The sequence below is a fragment of the Brienomyrus brachyistius genome, chromosome 12 (genome assembly GCF_023856365.1).
Source record: "Brienomyrus brachyistius isolate T26 chromosome 12, BBRACH_0.4, whole genome shotgun sequence".
NCBI classification, from domain to species: Eukaryota; Metazoa; Chordata; class Actinopteri; order Osteoglossiformes; family Mormyridae; genus Brienomyrus; species Brienomyrus brachyistius.
In genome coordinates, this window is record NC_064544.1 from 9,836,986 (window position 1) to 9,856,438 (window position 19,453).

Below are 19,453 nucleotides of genomic sequence, written 5' to 3' on the forward strand. Positions count from 1 at the left end.
GCAATTGCAGACAATTAAAGACGCGTTTTATGCCGTTGCCGGTAATGTATACGCAATAAAAATTACAGTTCTATAAAGAATTTAAAATCACAGTAATAAATCACATTGTCCAGAATTTCGGAAAAAACGGTTTTGTCTGCCTCCTTGTTAGCTTCAAAAGGAATGTTTTCATAAATAAAAAAATTTGAAGTATATTTTTGTACTTCTGTTTAACTTGTTCCCATGTCCTGCATGATTGTGCTTGTATTTGATCTGTAATTATGACAATAAGATAATAATGAAATATTGGAGATGAACGTAATTACTACATTCAATTGATATATACAATAACTAAACACTACTTACACATTTAATTTGTCAAACACCTTTCGCCAGTCGTCTTTTCTGGTTTGGGCCATTCTTAATGCGTTTCCTTTAGTATATATTAAATCTTTCATTTCATCATACCCCTTTAAGAAAAGGTCCCGCTCGGATTGCGTGAAAAATTGCGCCCTGTTTTTGACGTTTTGTGGAAGCCAATGAGAGACTTGCCGATCGAGTTTCCTAGACTCCATATACAGTATAAATGGGCTTTTAAGCAGCGCAGGCATGCGCAATCATTGGATGACTGGATCCAGCTAGACTAATCTACACAGCTGCATTTGAAAAACCGACTTATCCCGGATGAGTCTCACTGACATTAACTCATCCAAGATGAGGCATCTGATCTCGGATGATTGGATCCAGCTAGACTAATCTACGCAGCTGCGTTTGAAAACCCGATTTATCCCGGATGAGTCTCACTGACATTAACTCATCCAAGATGAGGCGTCTGATCTCGGATGATTTAAGCGACGTACGGAAAATACTGCCATGGTGGCATTCCCTTATGTTCCAGAGATTATTTACCTATAGAAATCATAATATTTTTCTCTTAACATTATAGGAGGGCCCACCTCCCTCCCAAAAAAAAAAAAACAATTCAGGCTCTTATCAGGAGCAACCTTACGTGATTTAGAGAAGTTAGTTGCACTTGGTGGTTTTGATATGGTACTGGGCGATTTGGCTGCTTTTAAAAACAACAAACGCTCTCCCAGCCCTGTGTGTGTCGGCCTCCAGGAAACATATTGCGGGCTGGCTGTACTCTTCCGATAATAATTGAGAATTACAGAAATATTCACTCTACACGACGTATTAAAGACAACTGAAGATCTCAGCTTATAGCACATCAGGCATAATAAATATGTTGATTAAAGTAGAAACTTATTCCATATAATAACGACACTTACATTTGAAATGTTTTTAGATCTGTTTGTGTATTTAGTTTAGCACTGTCGTTAATGTTCTGTTATCTCCATGGTTACCTGTAATTAAAAACAGTAGCGGGGCATGGCGAGGGGGGGGGGTACCTGGAGATTTCCGAGGGATCAGCCAATCAGAGACTCAAACGCCACGGTGCTTATTTGCTCCTATTCAGCAGACATGAGGATGATTTTTGGATGGCGGGGGGATTTTGCCACAGGGCTTTCGGCGCTTGGAAGAGGGAGGACACCCCCCTCCCAAACCAGGGCAGATCTGCTAGATTGTATTTCCATACATTTCTTGGAAAATATCTCCCCCTGTGACCCCTGTGATTCTGGCTGGTGGGACTGGGCTAATTTATCGGAATTAGCCACCTGTTCTGGGGCTGGGAGCAGTGCTGTAGGGAACTAATTAATTAAGGCGCTTATTATGTTACACTTAGGCAAAACGGCACATGTTAAGTCCAACAGTAAGTGACTGTCACAGTACAAGCCTGCCACCTTGACCCTTACACCCCCCGCCCCTGTCTCAGCCCAAACATCAGCAGGTACCCAGTCGGACATCAGTAAGCCCGACGAAGTCGATTTACATAAAGCGGCTCCAGCCTTTGAATTTCAAATGCTGCGCACCAGAGTTTTGGCTGGGGGGGGGGGGGGGGGGGGGGCACTGTGTGTGTTTTGGATTTGCCAGTGTTATCACAGATTCTGGAATTTGGCCCCTCTTAAGCAAATAAGTATCCCTAATGATAGTGTGAGCGATTTGAAAAGAAAATCCAACTGTTTCCATTTAAAGTACACCCAGTGACTCTGTGATCTCGGTCTTGGTTTGAAATGACACTGCTGTGAAATGAATGCTTGTATTTTGAATGTATTTATATATGTAATAATAAGCACGGCCATTTACATATCTGGTTCCTGTTATTCTCTTAAATAGTACTGATACATAGATGCTCTTGATATTTAAGTACCGCGGCTTATAGTGTTAAACTGTTATGTGTTACATGAATCAGCTTTTGTCTTCATTACGCAATATCCAAATAAAAACGTGAAACTGTGTGACCAACTGGCCCGTACCTGTAATGTAGCAAATCCGACGGCGTATTTTTATTATTCATTTTGCCGATTGATACTTGCCATATGAGCAGTTTACATTCGTGGTGCACTTAATTCCAGAACCACGCGAACTAGAGGAAGCCAGGGAAAAGTGGACCGGGCAGACGTCCGTACATTTTGAGCCGCGTGTTTATAGGTTCCCGGAATATTTATTGCCCATCCCGGGAATTTTTCTGGGAAAATTTTCTCGTTTCGCGGAGCCAGCGGGGGGGGGGGGGGGTTCTCGCATGCTGATGGAACACGCTCACTGCAAAGCCGTCACCGGCATCGTTTGCTCGTTTTATTGCGGGACGGGTGTCACGTGGGGGCAGTGTCACGCCGTGATGAATGACGCTCGCGGTAACATTTTCCCAGGACTAAATGCTAACAAAACACGAAAGCAAACAGGGCCAAAACCCAGGCCCACAGATGGGGGATCCCATCAGATTAATGGCCCACACACTCACTGTGGGGGGAAAGGGGGGCACGTCTCGCATTAGAGTGATGCCTGTAGATTTGGGAGTGGGCCAGAGAGTTAGTAATGGCAGATATCTGTGGGGTACCGTTGGGAAGGGCCCTGGAATCCTCTCTGGCTGATGGGGGGCAGGGGGATGTGGGATGTGGGAGTCACTGGATTCGGAGGGGCGAGATGAAGACCCCACTCTCTGCCCAGGGGCCTGCCGGTATCACACCTGCTCCTCTATAGCCATCATGCTGCCTGAGCACACCTGAGCACCTGCATATCTGAGAGCTGCCAGCGGTAGCCAATGAAGCATGCAGCTGCATTGGAGGCAGCCAATCAGATCGACAGTTATGCAGAACCTGCGAATGAGCTCAGAGTTGACTCCGGCTTACTGTTGTCGCTCACTGAAAGGGTGTGAAGCCATCCTGGTATCTGCATGTCAGGCTTCAGAATACTTCAGAGAGTCAGTCTACTGTATGTGGATAGGGTTAGTTTGTATTTTGATGTTTTTTTTGGACAATTGTCTTCGTGAGTAAGTTTACTTCGTAAAGTAAAGTGAGTAAGTTTACTTCGTCAGTAAAACCTAAAAGATGGTTATTTAACAAGTTAATTATTCCTTGGCCTGTGTGAGTAGCTTCTCAGAACGCTGCAAGCCCCAGACCCTTGCAACCCTGCAGAGGGCAAGCAAGTATAAAGATGGATGGATGGATGGATGGATGGAAAATATATTTCACAGAAGCGCATAAACTTTTTGCTTAGAAATTTTGCCTTGTCTTTTTTTAGGGTTTTGTTAGATTTGCTTTAGGGAAATCACAGTAAAATGAGTTCTTCGCAAATATGCATGTGTGTCTGTGCATATGTCAGTGTGCATTCCTGCACTGTATCGGATGACCTATTAGAGCCATACAGGTTTGTTGTAGGTAAATATGTAAATTTAAATATCAGCTTAGTTTGTGATGTTAACTGGGTAATCATCTTTGTATATTTTTTATCGAGGTGGTGACGGTTTCATTCATTTTTATTTCCCCTTCTTTTCATTTGCCAGCTGACCCCTGCCATTACAAACGATGGTCGCTAGATGTCACCATTTGGCTGAATGCAAACGCAACACCTGGCAGTTACAGCGCTCTATTTCAGCGTCTGTGAAACTCTGACTCACTCCTATCTATATATAGGAAAATTGGTAAATTGGTGATTTGCATCTGCATTGTGCCTAAGACTAAACACTTGATTACACTGTTTTGACACTCCCTTTGTGCCTGAATGGAGTTGTTGTACTGGCAAAATCATTGTCAGATTGGACTTCGTCGAACATGGCTTTCAAAAATAATTTTGAGAGTATAAAATCAGTTCTTATAAAAGAAGCTTTTGAAAAAGGGGAGGTTTAGATTTTTTGGAAAGTAAAACCATTAGCCCCCTCCACAAATTAACCAGTATGACTCTCAAGTTCTAGGCTGTGAGAGCGAGGGACCCTTTATCAGATTACACTATGGCTTGAAACTTTAGTTGACAGGAGACTCCCCTGGCCCAGAAATGTGGGTCCCGGGACCCAGACTGGGCTGACATCTCGCCTGTCGGTGCCTCACATTGGACTTGGGCTTCTCTTAAAAGGACTTAAACTGTTTTGCTAATTTTCCCTGCGCTTCCACTCACAGCTTCTAAATCATCACGTTGACCCCTTTGACCTTAAATGCCTCACATCCTGGGTGTACGCTCGCCCCCCCCCCCCCCCCAGCACACTCTGCTGCTGTACTCTTTCTCTCAATGCCATTCCCTCTGTCTCGTACTGCCTCGAGATTCCTCCCATAATGCAGCAGTATTGTCATGTTTCTCCTTTGATTGGCTCTCATTGTTTGACCCTCCTGGTGTGAGTGATCTCTGTGGGGTTCCAGCATCTTTAAAGTGCTACTGACACAGCAGAATGCGATTGAGCAGGATGGACAGATTATAGCAGCAAGAGATGTAAATTCAGCTTTATGGGCCATTAAGTTGAGATATTTGTCGCACTACAAAAAGAGATATTTATTTACACATAATTTAGTCAAAACGAGATTCGATCTTGGTATGACCTCAACAAAAATCTCAGAAAAGATTTCAACGACGTCAGTTCTGTCACAATCTATTCTCCTGCCTCATTAAACTCTTTTCCTTTCGTCCTGGGAGCTGACAGGCATCTGATGTTCGTTCCCCTTCCAAAATGATGTCAGGTATTTTTTTTAGCCATTATCTTGTGGTCATATTTCTCGGATTTACATTCCCTGAACCTTGGCGTGCGCTCCTATGATAGCCTCTGAATTCAATTTCCAAAAGTCAAACTATTAGACTTTCTGCACTGCCGTCCAGATTCCGAATATTCTGGGGCAGGAAACTTGCATATTTCGGTCAGTGTTTATCTTGAGGCTTCGGCCGAAAAACCGTAATATGCTTCCTGCGGGACATATTTTGTTGTTGACCTGTTATTTAGCACTGTGGCGCTTATATTCCAATGGTTTGGGAAAGAATCTTCACACGACGCATGAGCTCAGTTTTCCACAGAGTTCGCGATCCTGCCGAGCTTCCGAGGCACAAGCACTGAAGAAAAAAAACAACCCACGAACAGACGGTTCTCACAGAAGCTGGGGTTGGGGGGGGGGATTCTTGGGAGTCTTGCTGTGGGTGAGGCGTACTGGAGGTGTGGGATACAGGAGTGCAGAGTAACACATGTACTGCAAGCACTGATTCACACAATCATCCCCCCCCTCCCCCCCAAAAAAAAAAGGGGCCCCACTTGGGGGATGCGTGACTGTCCTGCCACGGCAGATAAAGAGTCAGCTGTGCCACATGTGATACTCATCGATCTGCGGATTTCTGTCCAGTTCACAGGTGTGATGGAGTACCCTGATGCCCCCCCCCCCCCCATTTGTTTTCTGAGCTCCGCTTGAGCCAGAACGGTTGCTGGGGGGGTATAGATTTGGCGGGGGTGCGGCCGTGCGCGGCTGACGCCAAGTGAAACAAGCAAGGAGCTATGAAGAGCTCAGGGCCCCTCGGGGTCGCGTTTCATCAGAGAGTACGTGCGAAGGCCAAGATTTGGGGCTTATCCGACCCCGCAGGCATGCCAGCTAAGGGGCCTTGCCAAGGCAGCATGGAAGATACACACATAAGTGGCCAATTAGGAGCGGTGACTGATGTGGATCAGATCCAGGACCTCGACCTGGACACAGCAATGCGGATGGTGTGGCCCGGCTGCTCGTCATCTTGCTCTGCTCTGACAGTTTTGTGTGACGTACAGCTGTGACGGCCTGTTTTCTGACTGCGGCACATCGATCTCTTCCCTGACATCATAAGTCCATAGGTCTATCACGTGAGCCCTACACAGTGCGGGGGCCCACAGGAAACCGGGAGCACCGGGAGTCCACAAGTCTCACAGCGAAAGTTTGTTCATGTCCTATGTGCCCATTGGGAATTCTGGGCGCGTTGTTATAATGGTGAGCTGACAGCGTGTTTAATGGCTGGGAGGCAAGGTCTTTGGTGCCGAGTTCAGCCAAGATCCCTCCTGGAGAGCCTTCCTAGACAGACGGACGACCCGCAGATAGCGTGCTTGTGATCCGTGTCGCTCTACCGACTAGCTGTCGATCTGTATCTGCCCCGGAGCACCCTGGGATTACAAAGTGCTCATATGTTTATGTTTTACATTGGCTTTATTTTTAAAAAATGCATTGCTTCACTGTGAGACTGTTTGAGGCTTTGTGGTTGTGATATACGCTCTTCCTCCTTTATGCTGTGGCCGTCACCACCAGCACCTAAGATGTGCACAGGCTGTTTCCGCCTGTAATTATTCTACGTGGAGTAACGACACTTAGCCCTAATATGCTAATGATAACAAGCCCCACCCAGTTTCTGAAGTTCCAGTACAGATTCACAAACAGGATGCATGTACAAGTTTCGATAGTGTCAATAAACATGCCTTAATGTGTCGGCAGTGATCTGGATAGCTGGGGGGAAAAGGGAAGAAGGTCTGCAACCAATTACAATCTCAAGCCATTTTTATCATTGCAAGCCCAGTCTGTTTCCTGCAGTGCCGGGTATTTTACAGTTACGAGAACGCAAAAGAAATACACGTGAACGCAAGTGCATAAATTAATGCTCCAACTTTCACGCACAGATACACCCAAAATTTTTGCCTCTTGATAGTGCTGCGAGACCCGCCTAAAAGGAACAGCTATTTTCCTGATAGCCCAGACGCAGACTGTGTTTCCGAGAGCTGTCAGCTCTCCGCAGCCCTGTTTTGCTGGGCCGATTTCCCCGCCGATTACAGATTCGCGGAGCTTCGCGCATCGCGGCGTAGGAAGTATCTGCAGAAGGTTAAGGGGGAATCCGGTCGGTTACTCCGACAGCACTGTCAGCAGTTTAAGAAGGCTAAAGATAAAGGCGTTTCTGCCAGAGTTCCCTAGCAGTGAGGATGCCGTTTCTGTGAGTGATTTAGCACAGTGTTATTATTGTTATTCCCCCCCGTCTTTCCGCTGCACAGTAGCGAAGCCGCAGGCGCGTGACGGGACTCTAGGTCAGCTACCCACAACCCCTCGCGCCTCCGCCCCCTCGGTCTCGTCTTCCAGGGGCTCCTGGCTTTAGTTTCAGTCTGAACCCTGCTGGGAGCAGTTCGCACATGACATATTCCCTGCTGAGTGGGAGCCAAAGGGCCGGAGTAGTGCTAAGCTAACACTGGCGCCCCGTGAGGGGACAGAGCGGCTGGAGAGTGGCAGGGCAGCGAGGACGCGCGGCGTGGACGCGCAGCTGGGCTGCAGACCGCAGCCGGCGACACGGGAGCCTCCGCTCAGTCTCATAAAAATACTTTGGCGTTGGAGCGTTCTAACAGAGCTGGGCTCGGCCAAAAAAAAATCATCAGGATTTTTAGCACGTGTGTTTTCTATTACTGTATTACTGCATTTTTAACACACCTAATACTAATGCACTGTAATAAGCAGCAAAACCTGCTATCCCCTGAGACAAAAAAAAAAACAGTTGCCCAGTTTCCATCTTTTAGTTTTTCCAGTTTTTCTCAGTATATAACAGGCAGCCCATTAAATATAGATACTTTTCTCCGGAACAATTCCAAAGGATAAAAGTCCATATTGACCCCATATTGACCGTAAATTGCATATCAGAATTTGTACGACCATATAAGGAACATTGCAAAGTGGCCTGAGATCGACCTAAAATAAATGTCCGAAAACCAAAAAGCATATGTTCGTATATGAGTCAGTTTATGTTAAAGTCTTGAAACTATATGCCATACAATATACATATGAGATCAGATGACCCAGTTCATTAAAAAAACACACCAAGCTTGTCATCTAAATTCTGCACGCCGGTAGGGGTCATTTTAGTATTTATTTTGTTTAAGTGCTAGTAAGAGTGAGATCGAGAGACACCGTCAACCTTTTGACTTTAATAGAATTGTTTGTGCTTTAATCACCTGAGTAAATGCCCGGTATGACATCATGGTATGGCGATCATTGACCGTTGCATCATCTGTGTTTATGTACCACATCCTGGGGATATAAGTCCTTACTGATCCAGCAGGACTGCATAAGAATTCCAGGGTCTGAATCCTATGCAATGCCTGAGGATACTGTGATTGTCGCATAATTTAAGCAAGCGTAATTGGAATGTATTTGAAATTGAAATCAGAAACTATTAGAATCTGAACTGGGATCCTGTCGTACTAATATGAAGCAGATGGATTCCCCCGCCTCCCTAAACAGGGTGTGTTATAGGACCTTGGCGCTGTCAGTCTGTAAGCCGAGTACGAAATGTCGACTGTATATCGTTAGATTCTTAGCTAAATTAAACACAATCACCAGCGAATGACTTCTGCGCTAAGTCAGAATGAGCGGACCCGCTTAAAGATCTCAGGTGTGCCACACAGCTTCTCAGATGCGCATGAACTGAGCTGTAATTTGAGTAAGTGCCAGGATGGAAACGTATATTGTGTAAAGCAGGACAGCAATCTTATGCTGATGACATCACCGAGTATGTCTGTCGTTTGCTTGCCTTCTGTAGCATGGACGGTAATCCAGCAACCTCATCTGTGAAGCTAGTTTATACCAGGGAATGGAGAGAGGTTTCATTTAGCGGGAGTTACAGTTGCAGGGAACAGCTCCCGAGAGCTGTCTGGGACGACTGCAGGTCGTGCTGCTCATCATGACTTTCAGATTTCCTACCCACTCTGCGGAAATGCCCGCGATATGAAGTGCTAAGCTCCAAAAAAAAAAAAAAAAGTAATCTATGAAGGTGGCACCTGATATGTTGATGTGGGCGGGGCTTTCCCATTTACTCCTTTTTCTGACCTTCTGAGGTTTCTGTGCAGAAGGATTTACAGCACAGGGGCTCAGTTCTCCAGTTCTTTTCTGTCCCTTGGTTGCTGCAAGTCCGGCAACAGGCACAATGTGCCCATTAGGTATTTTGACCGTGTATATTTTTTTGTAGTGCCACAAGCCATATCTTGGGTTTGAAGAGTGCATCTGAAATGATGAGCACAGAAAGTGAGAAATAAGATCTCCTTGGGAAGCAGGCCCACTGTAGCAGTGACCTGTGGCACCCCCCTGGTCTGTGTCTCCTATAAAAAAAAAAATCTGCAATGTTTTTACTTTACCGTTTAGAACTCCGATCCAAATTGTTGCTCCTGCAATCTCCCTGCGTGGCATGGTGGTGCTGCTGCCTTGCCTTCCTGACCTCGGCGTATCTAATGATTGCTCTGATTTTACCAGACTGCACGTCAGCCTTCACTGAGCTGCTCTGTTCCACTCTGCATGCTCTGGCTCTACTTCAAAGGCTGATGGGACATCTTGGCCAGACCCTGCCTTTACAACTTGGATGCCAGTGTTGTCTGCCTTCCCGCTGCCGCCGAATGATTTTAATGTTTACTAACCGAGCACAAAGTTTAGAAGACCGAAGGGATATTAATCTACCAGTCAAATGGAAACCTCAGCGATTTAAGTAACCAGGAAGTTTGTGAAGCAGCCGCTATCCCTGAATAGTGTATCTGAACTTAACTGTATTTTGTAAGGCATGATGAAAGTTCATTAAATCTGTACAAAGTTGGCATGTTGAAACCGGTCTACTCACATTGTTCAGCTGCATTTGTTGCTCTTGGAACTAGTAATGACTGAAGAATATAAAGCATAAACACATATATGGAAGTTCTCAAGCTTAGAGTCTTCTGTCATACATGTGCTGGTTTTGCGAAAGAAATCAGTACCATTGTTTGTCCTCTTTCTTGAACAGACTGGTTTATCCTCTAACTCCCAGCCAACATCTGCAGCTGACAGTCTGTGTTGATGGTCTGCCTACCAGACACCTTCTAAGATTCTGGTTCTGGGGTGACCAAAGCAACCAACCTTCAGTCCCTTGGGTCCGTGCTGCTGTTCTACCCTACAGTGTAGGGTATCTGAAAAAGAATTGGACCAGAAGTGACATAGTTCTGGGTTTAATTTCTTTCATGCATTCTGTCCCTTGTGAATTTTGGGCTCTTTTGCACAGCTGAATTTATTCGAAAGATTGACCCAGTTCCTTCAGTTTTTACAGCAGGGTCTGTGGTCACGTGAAACCTGATGTGATCGATTATGAGTGAGACGCTTGTGACTTGTGCTGGGGACACAGACCGGGGGGGGGGGGGGGGGGGGCGGCCCTGCAGATTACAACTGATGAGCCTACACAGTTAGCGCCAGTGCTAATTGGCTCTGGGTGTGGGAAAGTCACTTGAATGTGCGAGGATGGGGAAATGTGAGAAGGGGATTCTGGGAAGGTTCCTGTGGAGGTGGATGGATGGTGCTGGATTATAAATCACCAGTGACCCCTCTGGGGCTGCTAACTGTGCTGTCAGTCCCCCCACCCCCCAGATCTGGTCCATCAGTGGTCGTCCACTCACTGCATTCCCATCGTTTGGTTACCCCACCGCTGCTGCCTCCGACTCCTTCAGCTTTACAGCTCTGATTTATGTGATTCTGCTCCTTGTGCTTGGGGTGAAAAGAGAAAAGTTCTCCCCTTTTTAGAATGACACGCACAGGCCAGATACCGTCATGGGGGCCGGCCGGGGGGGCGAGGGGCATGAGGCTCCGCTTTCCTCAGAGCGCCGGTGGGGTGTGCGTTTGGGACCTTCACAAGTAATTAAAGCGGGCGGTTGGGGAAGGGGGCAGCTGACACGTGTGAACAGGCAGAGTTATGAAGAACCTGAGGCCCATAGCGGAGGAAGTTATAAATACCGTTGGTTCAGGATCAGACCCGGCCACATCAATGCTGTCCCGGTCTCGGGCTTCGCAGGGAACTGTGGAAACTCCGCTGGTGGCTTTTTGAGAAATGGTTCTGCTTGCTGTTCAAACCCACAGATCATGTCGGGGGGGGCATGGACCCCGCACCGGCATGCCGCCAGGTGCGACCCGCCAATCGGAGCAGACCAGGTTCGCTTCGGCGGTCACTTGCCCTATTCCACCTGGCTTACATCATACTTTTTGCGGCGATTCCTTCGCTTGTCAGGCCAGCGGTCTCGGAGTTGTGCTGCATTGTTACTTGGTAGGTTGTGCAAACACGAGGCCTGCTAATTGCGGGAGTGATAACGGTGACGCATACCGCCCATAAGCGCACATGGTCACATGGTGTGCAGGTCACACATAAATAACACAAGCATGTCAGATGTACACAGACACTTCACTTCCCCGTCAAAAATGAAATTCAATTTGTAGTCTGTCGTTTTCCTTTGGGTCCAAACTACTGTCTCTTAGTGGCTGGAGTTTGGGATTCTTGTCTTCGAGTGCTTGTCTCTTGTCCAGCGAATTATAAAAATATTGAATTGTTTTGAAGCCAGTGATATTAAGTTCACTGATTCCGTGCAACGTGCAGCCCCCAGTTTGCAGGGCCACTATGTCAGCATTGGCCTAAAACGCTGACAATAGAGTCTCAGCATTTGACTGTTGTCCAAAGGCTTTTTTGGGTAAAGATTTGCGCTTCCCTTTTGTATTAAAAACAACATAAATACACCTTTTGAGTGGGTTTTTTTTTTTTTAGAGCTGACAGGGACTGAAGGATTTGGGAAACTGCGAGCTTTAATTTAGCATCACCAGTGACAGCTGCGCACAGACTACTTTGCAGTGGTTTAGTTTATGGGACTAGTTTAAGGGAACAACAAATAATTTCCTTTGCAAAGGCTGCTGGGAGGCCAGGGGAGCAGCACGTCAGGGGCTGTAGAGGGGCTTGGCTCGTGGGCCGTAATCAGTCAGCTTGTCGTTTCTCGCTCCCAGGAGAAGCCTCCTTATCCAGAATGATCCCACATATGAAATTCCCCACTTTGCCTCACAATACTGTATATCAGAAGTGGCCAATCTCATTCAGAAAGGACCAGTGTATGCAGGTTTTCAATGCAACTCTCTAATTAGATGATTAATTCGAGGACTGATTGACTGAAGAGTCCTCACACCTGGGTTTGAAAAGCTGAGGTTAAGGTCATAACAAAAATCCGCATACACACCGGCCCTTTGCGGATAAGATTGGCCACTTCTACTGTGTATGCTAAGGGGATGTTTATGGGTCAGTAAATCTTTCATCTGCAGTTTTGTATGAAGGAGACTTAAGAATGGAGACCCTCTGCATTTCTCCATAATAATCACGAAAATGATCCGTAAACCTAGGGAAAAGAGCTCAGTCTTTTGGATTCCCTGTAGTCTATTGGTCCTTATGGTCATTTAAAATTCTGGAATACAGTACTTGTTTCAGACATAATATACCATGTTATAGTGCCACAGAGTACTCTATTGCATGGTTCTACCCTTCTCTTCAAACACACCTGTATATAATTTTACCTTATATAAATGCATCAGTTTAGTAAAAGAATAAAAATACTATTTAAAAGATTTTTTAGCATCTATGGAAGCTCAGTGATCGGTGTTTGTGGAGTTTGCACACTCTGGGATAGATTCCAGGCCCCCCCTTCCATGAGCCTGACAGGGATTAGTGGTTGGAAGGCGGATTTTACTATTTTGTATTCACACTCGCATGCAGTGTCCATACTTTGTGGAAGAATTAAGAGATTGAAAAAGTATTGTTATGATGCTTAGGGGAAAATGGTAATTTTATGCAGCATTGTGTGGGAACCCTGGAGTGCTGCTGAGTACTGGTACGTGTGCTGGCGGTCGCTGAAGTAGCACTTATTTAAGCTGTTTCCAGAGTTCCCATTGAGACTCCAGTGTTCCCATTGAAACTCCAGTGTTCCCATTGAGACTCCAGTGTTCCCATTGAAACTCTGATGTTCCCATTTGAAACTCCAGTGTTCCCATTGAAACTCCAGCATTCCTACTGAAGCTCTGATATTCCCCTTTGAAACTCCAGTGTTCCCATTGAAACTCCATCATTCCTACTGAAACTCGGATGTTCCCATTTGAAACTCCAGTGTTCCCATTGAAACTCCATCATTCCTACTGAAACTCTGATGTTCCCGTTGAAACTCCAGTGTTCCCATTGAAACTCCATCATTCCTACTGAAACTCTGATGTTCCCGTTGAAACTCCAGCGTTCCTACTGTACCTCTGATGTTCCCCTTTGAAATTCCATGGCTCCTATTGAAACACTGCTGTTCCCATTGAACGCGCTGCAACCCTTAGAGCAGGAGATGCGTGTGAGAGGTATGTCGGTTAGAGGAGATCTCTGAGGGCTCCTATGTCTGCCGTTGTGAGCTGACAAAATAAATAGCTGCGCTCTGGGGTTTTAAATATACCTCACGGTCCTGCGTGGAGTCCTGAACGGGCCCGGGTGGCTCTGGGCCGCAACATTGGGTGAGCAGATAATAGTGTTACTGATGAGAGTAGCAGACCATCTCTGTCTCCCACCCCCGACGACTCTATGTGTCTCTCCGTTCCTCGGGGAATGTTCCGGCATCTGCGGTGCGGCCGCCAGCACCTCACCGCTGACTGTCCGGGTCGAGTGCACAGCAAACCAGCTTGCCTTATCCGGTGGAATCCGGGAAGGTGGATCTGGGGAGCTTCGTGGCCACACGGTGGCACAGATCACCAGTCTCAGTGCTGTGCTGTAGGCCGCTGCATCCCCAGGAAGCGGGGGGGGTGGGGGGGGGGAATAAAAAAACCTCTGTGGAACGGCACTGGCAGCAGTAACTTGGCGTCGAGCTCGCGGTAGACCTCAATACATCACCGTCATTATTCGATGGCATGCGTCCTGCTCATGGAAACGACTCAATCGCTTCCCGGTCCATGTAAAAGCTTCGCATGAGACATGTTGTGGATGGTTTATTGCTTGTTCAGCTTTTAAATTTGGGCAGCCGTCTGCCTCCCACACAAACTCACTCTGCAGGGGGCATGAAATGACTGATATCCTTCCTTCATTTTTTTTCTTGAAACCTACTCAATATCGGTTTCCTTGTAAGCGTGACTAGCTGGCACCAGCCATGCGCCGGACCAGTCCACAGAGATACTGGTCTAATGGGTTAGTCTTAAAGGCACAAGCATGTCGCTTAAGGGGCAGCGCATGGACTCCAGCGTAACACCGCATCTCCTGTGAACTGCTCGCCATATACACGCTAATTTACACCCCGTTCCTGTGCTCTGCCATTACTCCTGCCTGTGTTCGGTGCTCGTGCGGCCTCTGTTTGTAGCTTTGGCTGCAGTTTGCGTTCGGGTCGTATCCAGGCCATATTTATGCTGCGGCAAAGCTCAGATTTTCCAGTGTCCGTGTTTTGTCCAACTTCTCTGTTTGCTGCCCTGAGTACCGTACCGAAAGAAAAAAAAATCGCTAGAATCCTCTATGGTCTGTAAACTAAGGTCTTACTTTAATTAGGTTGAAAATATGTGGAAAGTGGATGGAGCTTCTTAAAATTGACCCTTTTTTTTTAAATTTCCAATTCCTTTTTTTCTTGAATGTGGTCGCCATGACATACAGTCTTATCACGTTTTCTGTGCATCCCTATTTACGTCCCCTATTTAAATACCCACAAAACGTGAGAGACGGACCAGAGCAGAAAATCAAGTCTGCAGATTGTGCTTAGAGGTCTGCAGTTCATTGTACTGAAACCCAGTGCATTCTGTCCTGAATTAATTGGTGATTATGTGGCTTTCTACTGATGTGATATGTTCGTTTTTTTGGAAGCAGCATCCTGAATGATGATGCCTTAACACTATGTCAAAGTCATATTTTTTTCCAATTATTAGTCGCTGAGCTTTATTTTTGAAATTCTGCATACCGCAACAATATCAAATAACGTCTTTCGATGCATGTTAGTCATTTGCCAGCGTTTCGCATTACACTGTTTACCTAAATGGCCAAAATAGTTTCCCAGCCCAGCAGGGAAAATGGCATTACTTAATTGAGCAGGCGATCGAGTTTAAAATTTTAGGTGTGAGGTACGAAATTTCGAAGCCTCCTGACAACTCGGAGAAGTCACGTTAAATACAAACTGTAACCATGAGCAGTGCGACGCATCATTCGCCATCGGAGTGTTATGTCGGGGATTTTCGGGTTTTGGTAAGCATTTGTTAGCAGGTCGTGAATCAGGAGGATCGGAAGTCAGTCTGTGGTGTCGGTTTACAAAGAGCTCCCTGAACCTGAAGCTCAGCGAATTCCAGACGGTCAGCTGTCTCGCAGGATGGCTAAAAAACAGACGACAGTGACTGTCCTCGGTTGCTTCATGCGTGTCAGTCTCTGTAAATGCATGTCAGCAAGATGTCCTTTCAATAAATCATATTTTAGGACTTGTCCCTCAATGAGGCACCTGGGAGCGCTTTTATGCTTTGAGATGTTCATAGAAGCCGCCAGATGTTGTGAATGGGTTTATTGAACTTTCCTGATATATTTTTTTTTTTTTGCAAAACAATAAAGGAGGAGAAAACCACAGCAATTGCTTTAGAAATTGGTCCAAAAAAATGCATATTGCAGCTGCAGCAAGGGTAGGGTATATCATGGTATATCATGGTATTTAGCAGTGTCTACCAAGCTTGACTGATAGCTTAAAGATTTGGACAAAAGAAGAAGAGAGTCTGTCCACATGGACCTGTGTGACCGCATTCTGTGACCATGTGACTGTCCCTTGGGAATGTGGTGGGAGAGAAAGGCAGTCCAATCTGACCGAGTTCGGGAATGTCACGGAGAAGGGAGGGAGGAGGAGAGGAAAAAAAGGAGGGAAATAAGAGAAAAGGGAGAGGGGGGAGAAGGAGGAGGGTGGAGAGAGAAACACCGACAGAGAGAGGGAAAGAGACAGGCTGGGAGAGAGAGAGGAAGAAAGAGAGAGTGGACAGCCAGCATCTGGCCTGCCCCTTGTTTGCTTTAGCATGCTTGATTGGGGCCCGCTCTGATTGGCTGGTAGGACGGAACCGCAACGGGGTTCTGTGTGAGCTTGTGGGGCGGGGGGTGGGCTGGGGGGTCTGGGGGCACTCCCCAGGATGTGTCTGCGGGGCTGAGTGAAAGGGAGAGAGAGCCGGGGGCAGGCAGGCAGAGCCAGGACTGACAGCGGGCAGGCAAGCGGGCAAGGAAGCAGGCAAGGAAGCGGGCAGGCAAGCAGGCAGGCAAGTGGGCAGGCAAGTGGGCAGGCAAGCAGGCAGGGAAGCAGGCAAGGAAGCGGGCAGGGAAGCAGGCAGGGAAGCAGGCAGACACATCCACCAACAGGATACGCGAAGCCCTGCGCAACCCAGGTCACACGCCACATCGGAAACACCCCTCGAGGACAGCATGAAGCCGGCCGTCGCAACTCTGCTGACCCTGAGTGCTGTAGCACTGCTGGTAATCTGCTTCAAAACCGATGGAAACACAAACCTTTAGTTCAAGCTTGGATTGGTAAAGGGTTTACACCTGAGTCTTAGATAGTTGTAGGTACTTTTGTCATTGTACCTTTGTGTAATTATACTTGAAACTTGTTGAGCTGCAGAGGTCTGTAGCGTGAGTGACGCTCTAAGTGTCCCAAAGCTTCTGTCTCAGGTTGCCACAGCTTTCTTTTGCTGGTAGTGCATACAGTGTGTGTGTCATTGAGCTGCTAAGGATTCTATGTAGAGAGATCATGTGTGGAATTTCGAGGCTCTGTGTGTGTTTAGATGGTCTCTCGTCATCCGTATATACTGTGTTTTGATATGTCAAGCTTGCATGTTAGTGTAAGGGTGATAGTTATATGTGATTATATAAGCAGACATCACTGTGCTGCCTGTATCTGCCCCCCCCCCCCCCCCCTCAATTTGATCATGTGAGATTTTCTCCACCGCGGATTTCCTGGTACTGCGTAGAGACTCTGTCTCCTCAGGAATGTCAATGTCACCCTCCTATGGGGGGTGCAGGACACTGCCGGGGGGGAGTCAGGTTTCGATTATCTTCCGTGAGGAATGTCCCATTTCTGCTTCTGTGTCACCGTCGCTAGATTTTAGATATACGAATGCAATAAGGCTGGTATGTTTCAGCAGAAAAAGGCTTTAAGGGATGTAACGTGACCTGCCTATTGGAATACGTCGCTCCGCGGTTGGTGGCGGGCAGAGTGTAACCCTGAACGGAGCGCCGGCATCACACTGCCCTCGGAGAGCTGTCTTTATTCATTTCGGAGCTGCAGTCAGATTAATATCCTTCTGTTAACATAAGCATTCTTAAGCTAATTGTCTCAAGGCTTTTGTTAGTGGTTTGGGTGAAAAACGAGCAGTAAAAACTCACTGTGTATAAAAACAGTAGTATAGTCTCACTCATCTATATATTTAAGTACAATTATCTCATAACGTTACTCTTGATTAAAACAACCTTGAAGGAATGCTTGCACAGGCAAAGAATTTCCTCTGCGCAGAGATTCGGTGCAGTTCTTGCAGTGCTTCTAATGGAAAGAGTTTTATTCTCTGAAATCAGCTCGCAGTCCAGTGTAAATAAAGCCTGCGATGTAATGTGTTGGAGGGGCGAGCGGCGCTTTAGTCGTACATCCAAAACTTTATTATACCCAGGCATGCCTGGTGGATCTTGGGTTAGGTTGCTCGCTGCGATTTCCCAAACCCCTCTCCACCAAACACGAAACATGCCATGTAACAATAACTAGACGTTTTCTTAACCACCGCGCATGGCACCGGAATTCATCGCAGGAATGCGCTCGGCAGCAACACTCCTCCGAGGCAGGTGAGCGCTCCGTTGACGGCGGGTTTTCGTTTATGGTTGGATGCCCGCCGTCGACACGGGGACCGCGGGCTCCGCTGTCGTTTCACACCCGCCCCTCTTCACTCCGCTCGTGCCCCTTTTTCTCTCTTTCCTTTTTTCGAGCTTTCCTCATCGTCTTGTGTTGACAGCTGTTTATAACGACCTTTTAATATTGCATAACACCAAATGTTGCCGTCCAGCCCAAGGAAAATAATTAGGGAGTGTTACTTTTGTATCTTATTTCCTTTCAGGGCCCACTAGTCATTCAAATCTACGCGAGACGCCACACGGCTGGGAGGGATCCAAGCTCTGAAGTGAAATTGGACTTTCGAGTACTTAAGGAATAGCTGTTCCCTCCGTTTTCCCAACCTTGGGGGTTAAAGAACCCCCTTCTTTTTGGTTTGATTCCAGACTCAGATGTGTAGCTCCGGCAGACTCGCCTCTCCATGCTAAGCTTTGCTTTCGCCTGCAGTGTTGCCACCCCAGACCAGTTGTGGCCTTTTCGAGCACATAAACTCCTCAGCTTTGCTCAGCCCTGGACCTTAGGATGCAGAAAGGTTATTTGGCAGGGAACGTCACTGGGGGACTTTCTTGAAGTTTGAATTGCATTGACAAGCAGTATATAAACTAATTTCATCTATTTAAATTTGTGTGTTAGGTAAGTTAGGACTCCAAAGGAGTGGTTAATTGAAAAATGTGTAACATATAATGAATATATTAGACTAGGCAAGCTATTTAGGAAATTGTAAATATAACAGTTGGGATGTACCACTTTAACAGATGGGGAGATATATATGTAGCTCCACCCCCACCCTGAGAGGGGGTCTTTTACTGGTCTGGACCACGCTATATTTTGACATATAAAAGTCTTGCCACAAATGAGAACGCAGTTTCAGTCTGTCGTGAAAGTCACTTTCCACACTCATGGGGCTCTCAATGGCCGATGTGCTTGTAGGACTTCATCTGTATGCTGTGACACAGTCTCATATGCAGTGCGGCTCGATGACCTGTGCTCTGTGACACAGTCTCATATACAACGGGGCTCGATGACCTGTGTGCTGTGACACAGTCTCATATGCAGTGCGGCTCAATGACCTGTACGCTGTGACACAGTCTCATATGCAACGGGGCTCGATGACCTGTGCGCTGTGACACAGTCTCATATGCAGTGCGGCTCGATGACCTGTGCGCTGTGACACAGTCTCATATGCAATGGGGCTTGATGACCTGTGCAACGTGACACAATCCCGTATACAGTGGGGCTCAGTGACCTGTGTGGCGTAACACAGTCTCATATGTAGTGTGGCTCGATGACCTGTGTGCTGTGACACAGTCTCATATGCAACAGGGCTCGATGACCTGTGCGCTGTGACACAATCCCATATGCAGTGGGGCTCGATGACTTGGGCAGTGTGACACAATCCCGTATGCAGTGAGGCTCGATGACCTGTGCGGCGTGACACAATCCTGTATGCAGTGGGGCTCGATGACCTGT

General features: G+C 46.9%; 1 protein-coding gene across 6 annotated transcripts in view; it reads left to right on the forward strand.

Annotated features, from left to right (window-relative positions):
- Positions 1-19,453, forward strand: part of LOC125704650 (ADAMTS-like protein 1) — a 112,173-nt gene that overhangs the window by 47,268 nt on the left and 45,452 nt on the right. The window contains exon 1 of one of the 6 annotated variants that reach the window (XM_048970531.1): positions 16,353-16,584. The exons of the other annotated variants lie outside the window; for them this stretch is intronic. Within the exon in view, the coding sequence (XP_048826488.1) occupies positions 16,534-16,584 (51 nt within the window). The 5' untranslated portion in view covers positions 16,353-16,533. Of the gene's footprint in view, positions 1-16,352; positions 16,585-19,453 lie in introns of those variants that run through there. 6 annotated transcript variants of the gene reach the window in all.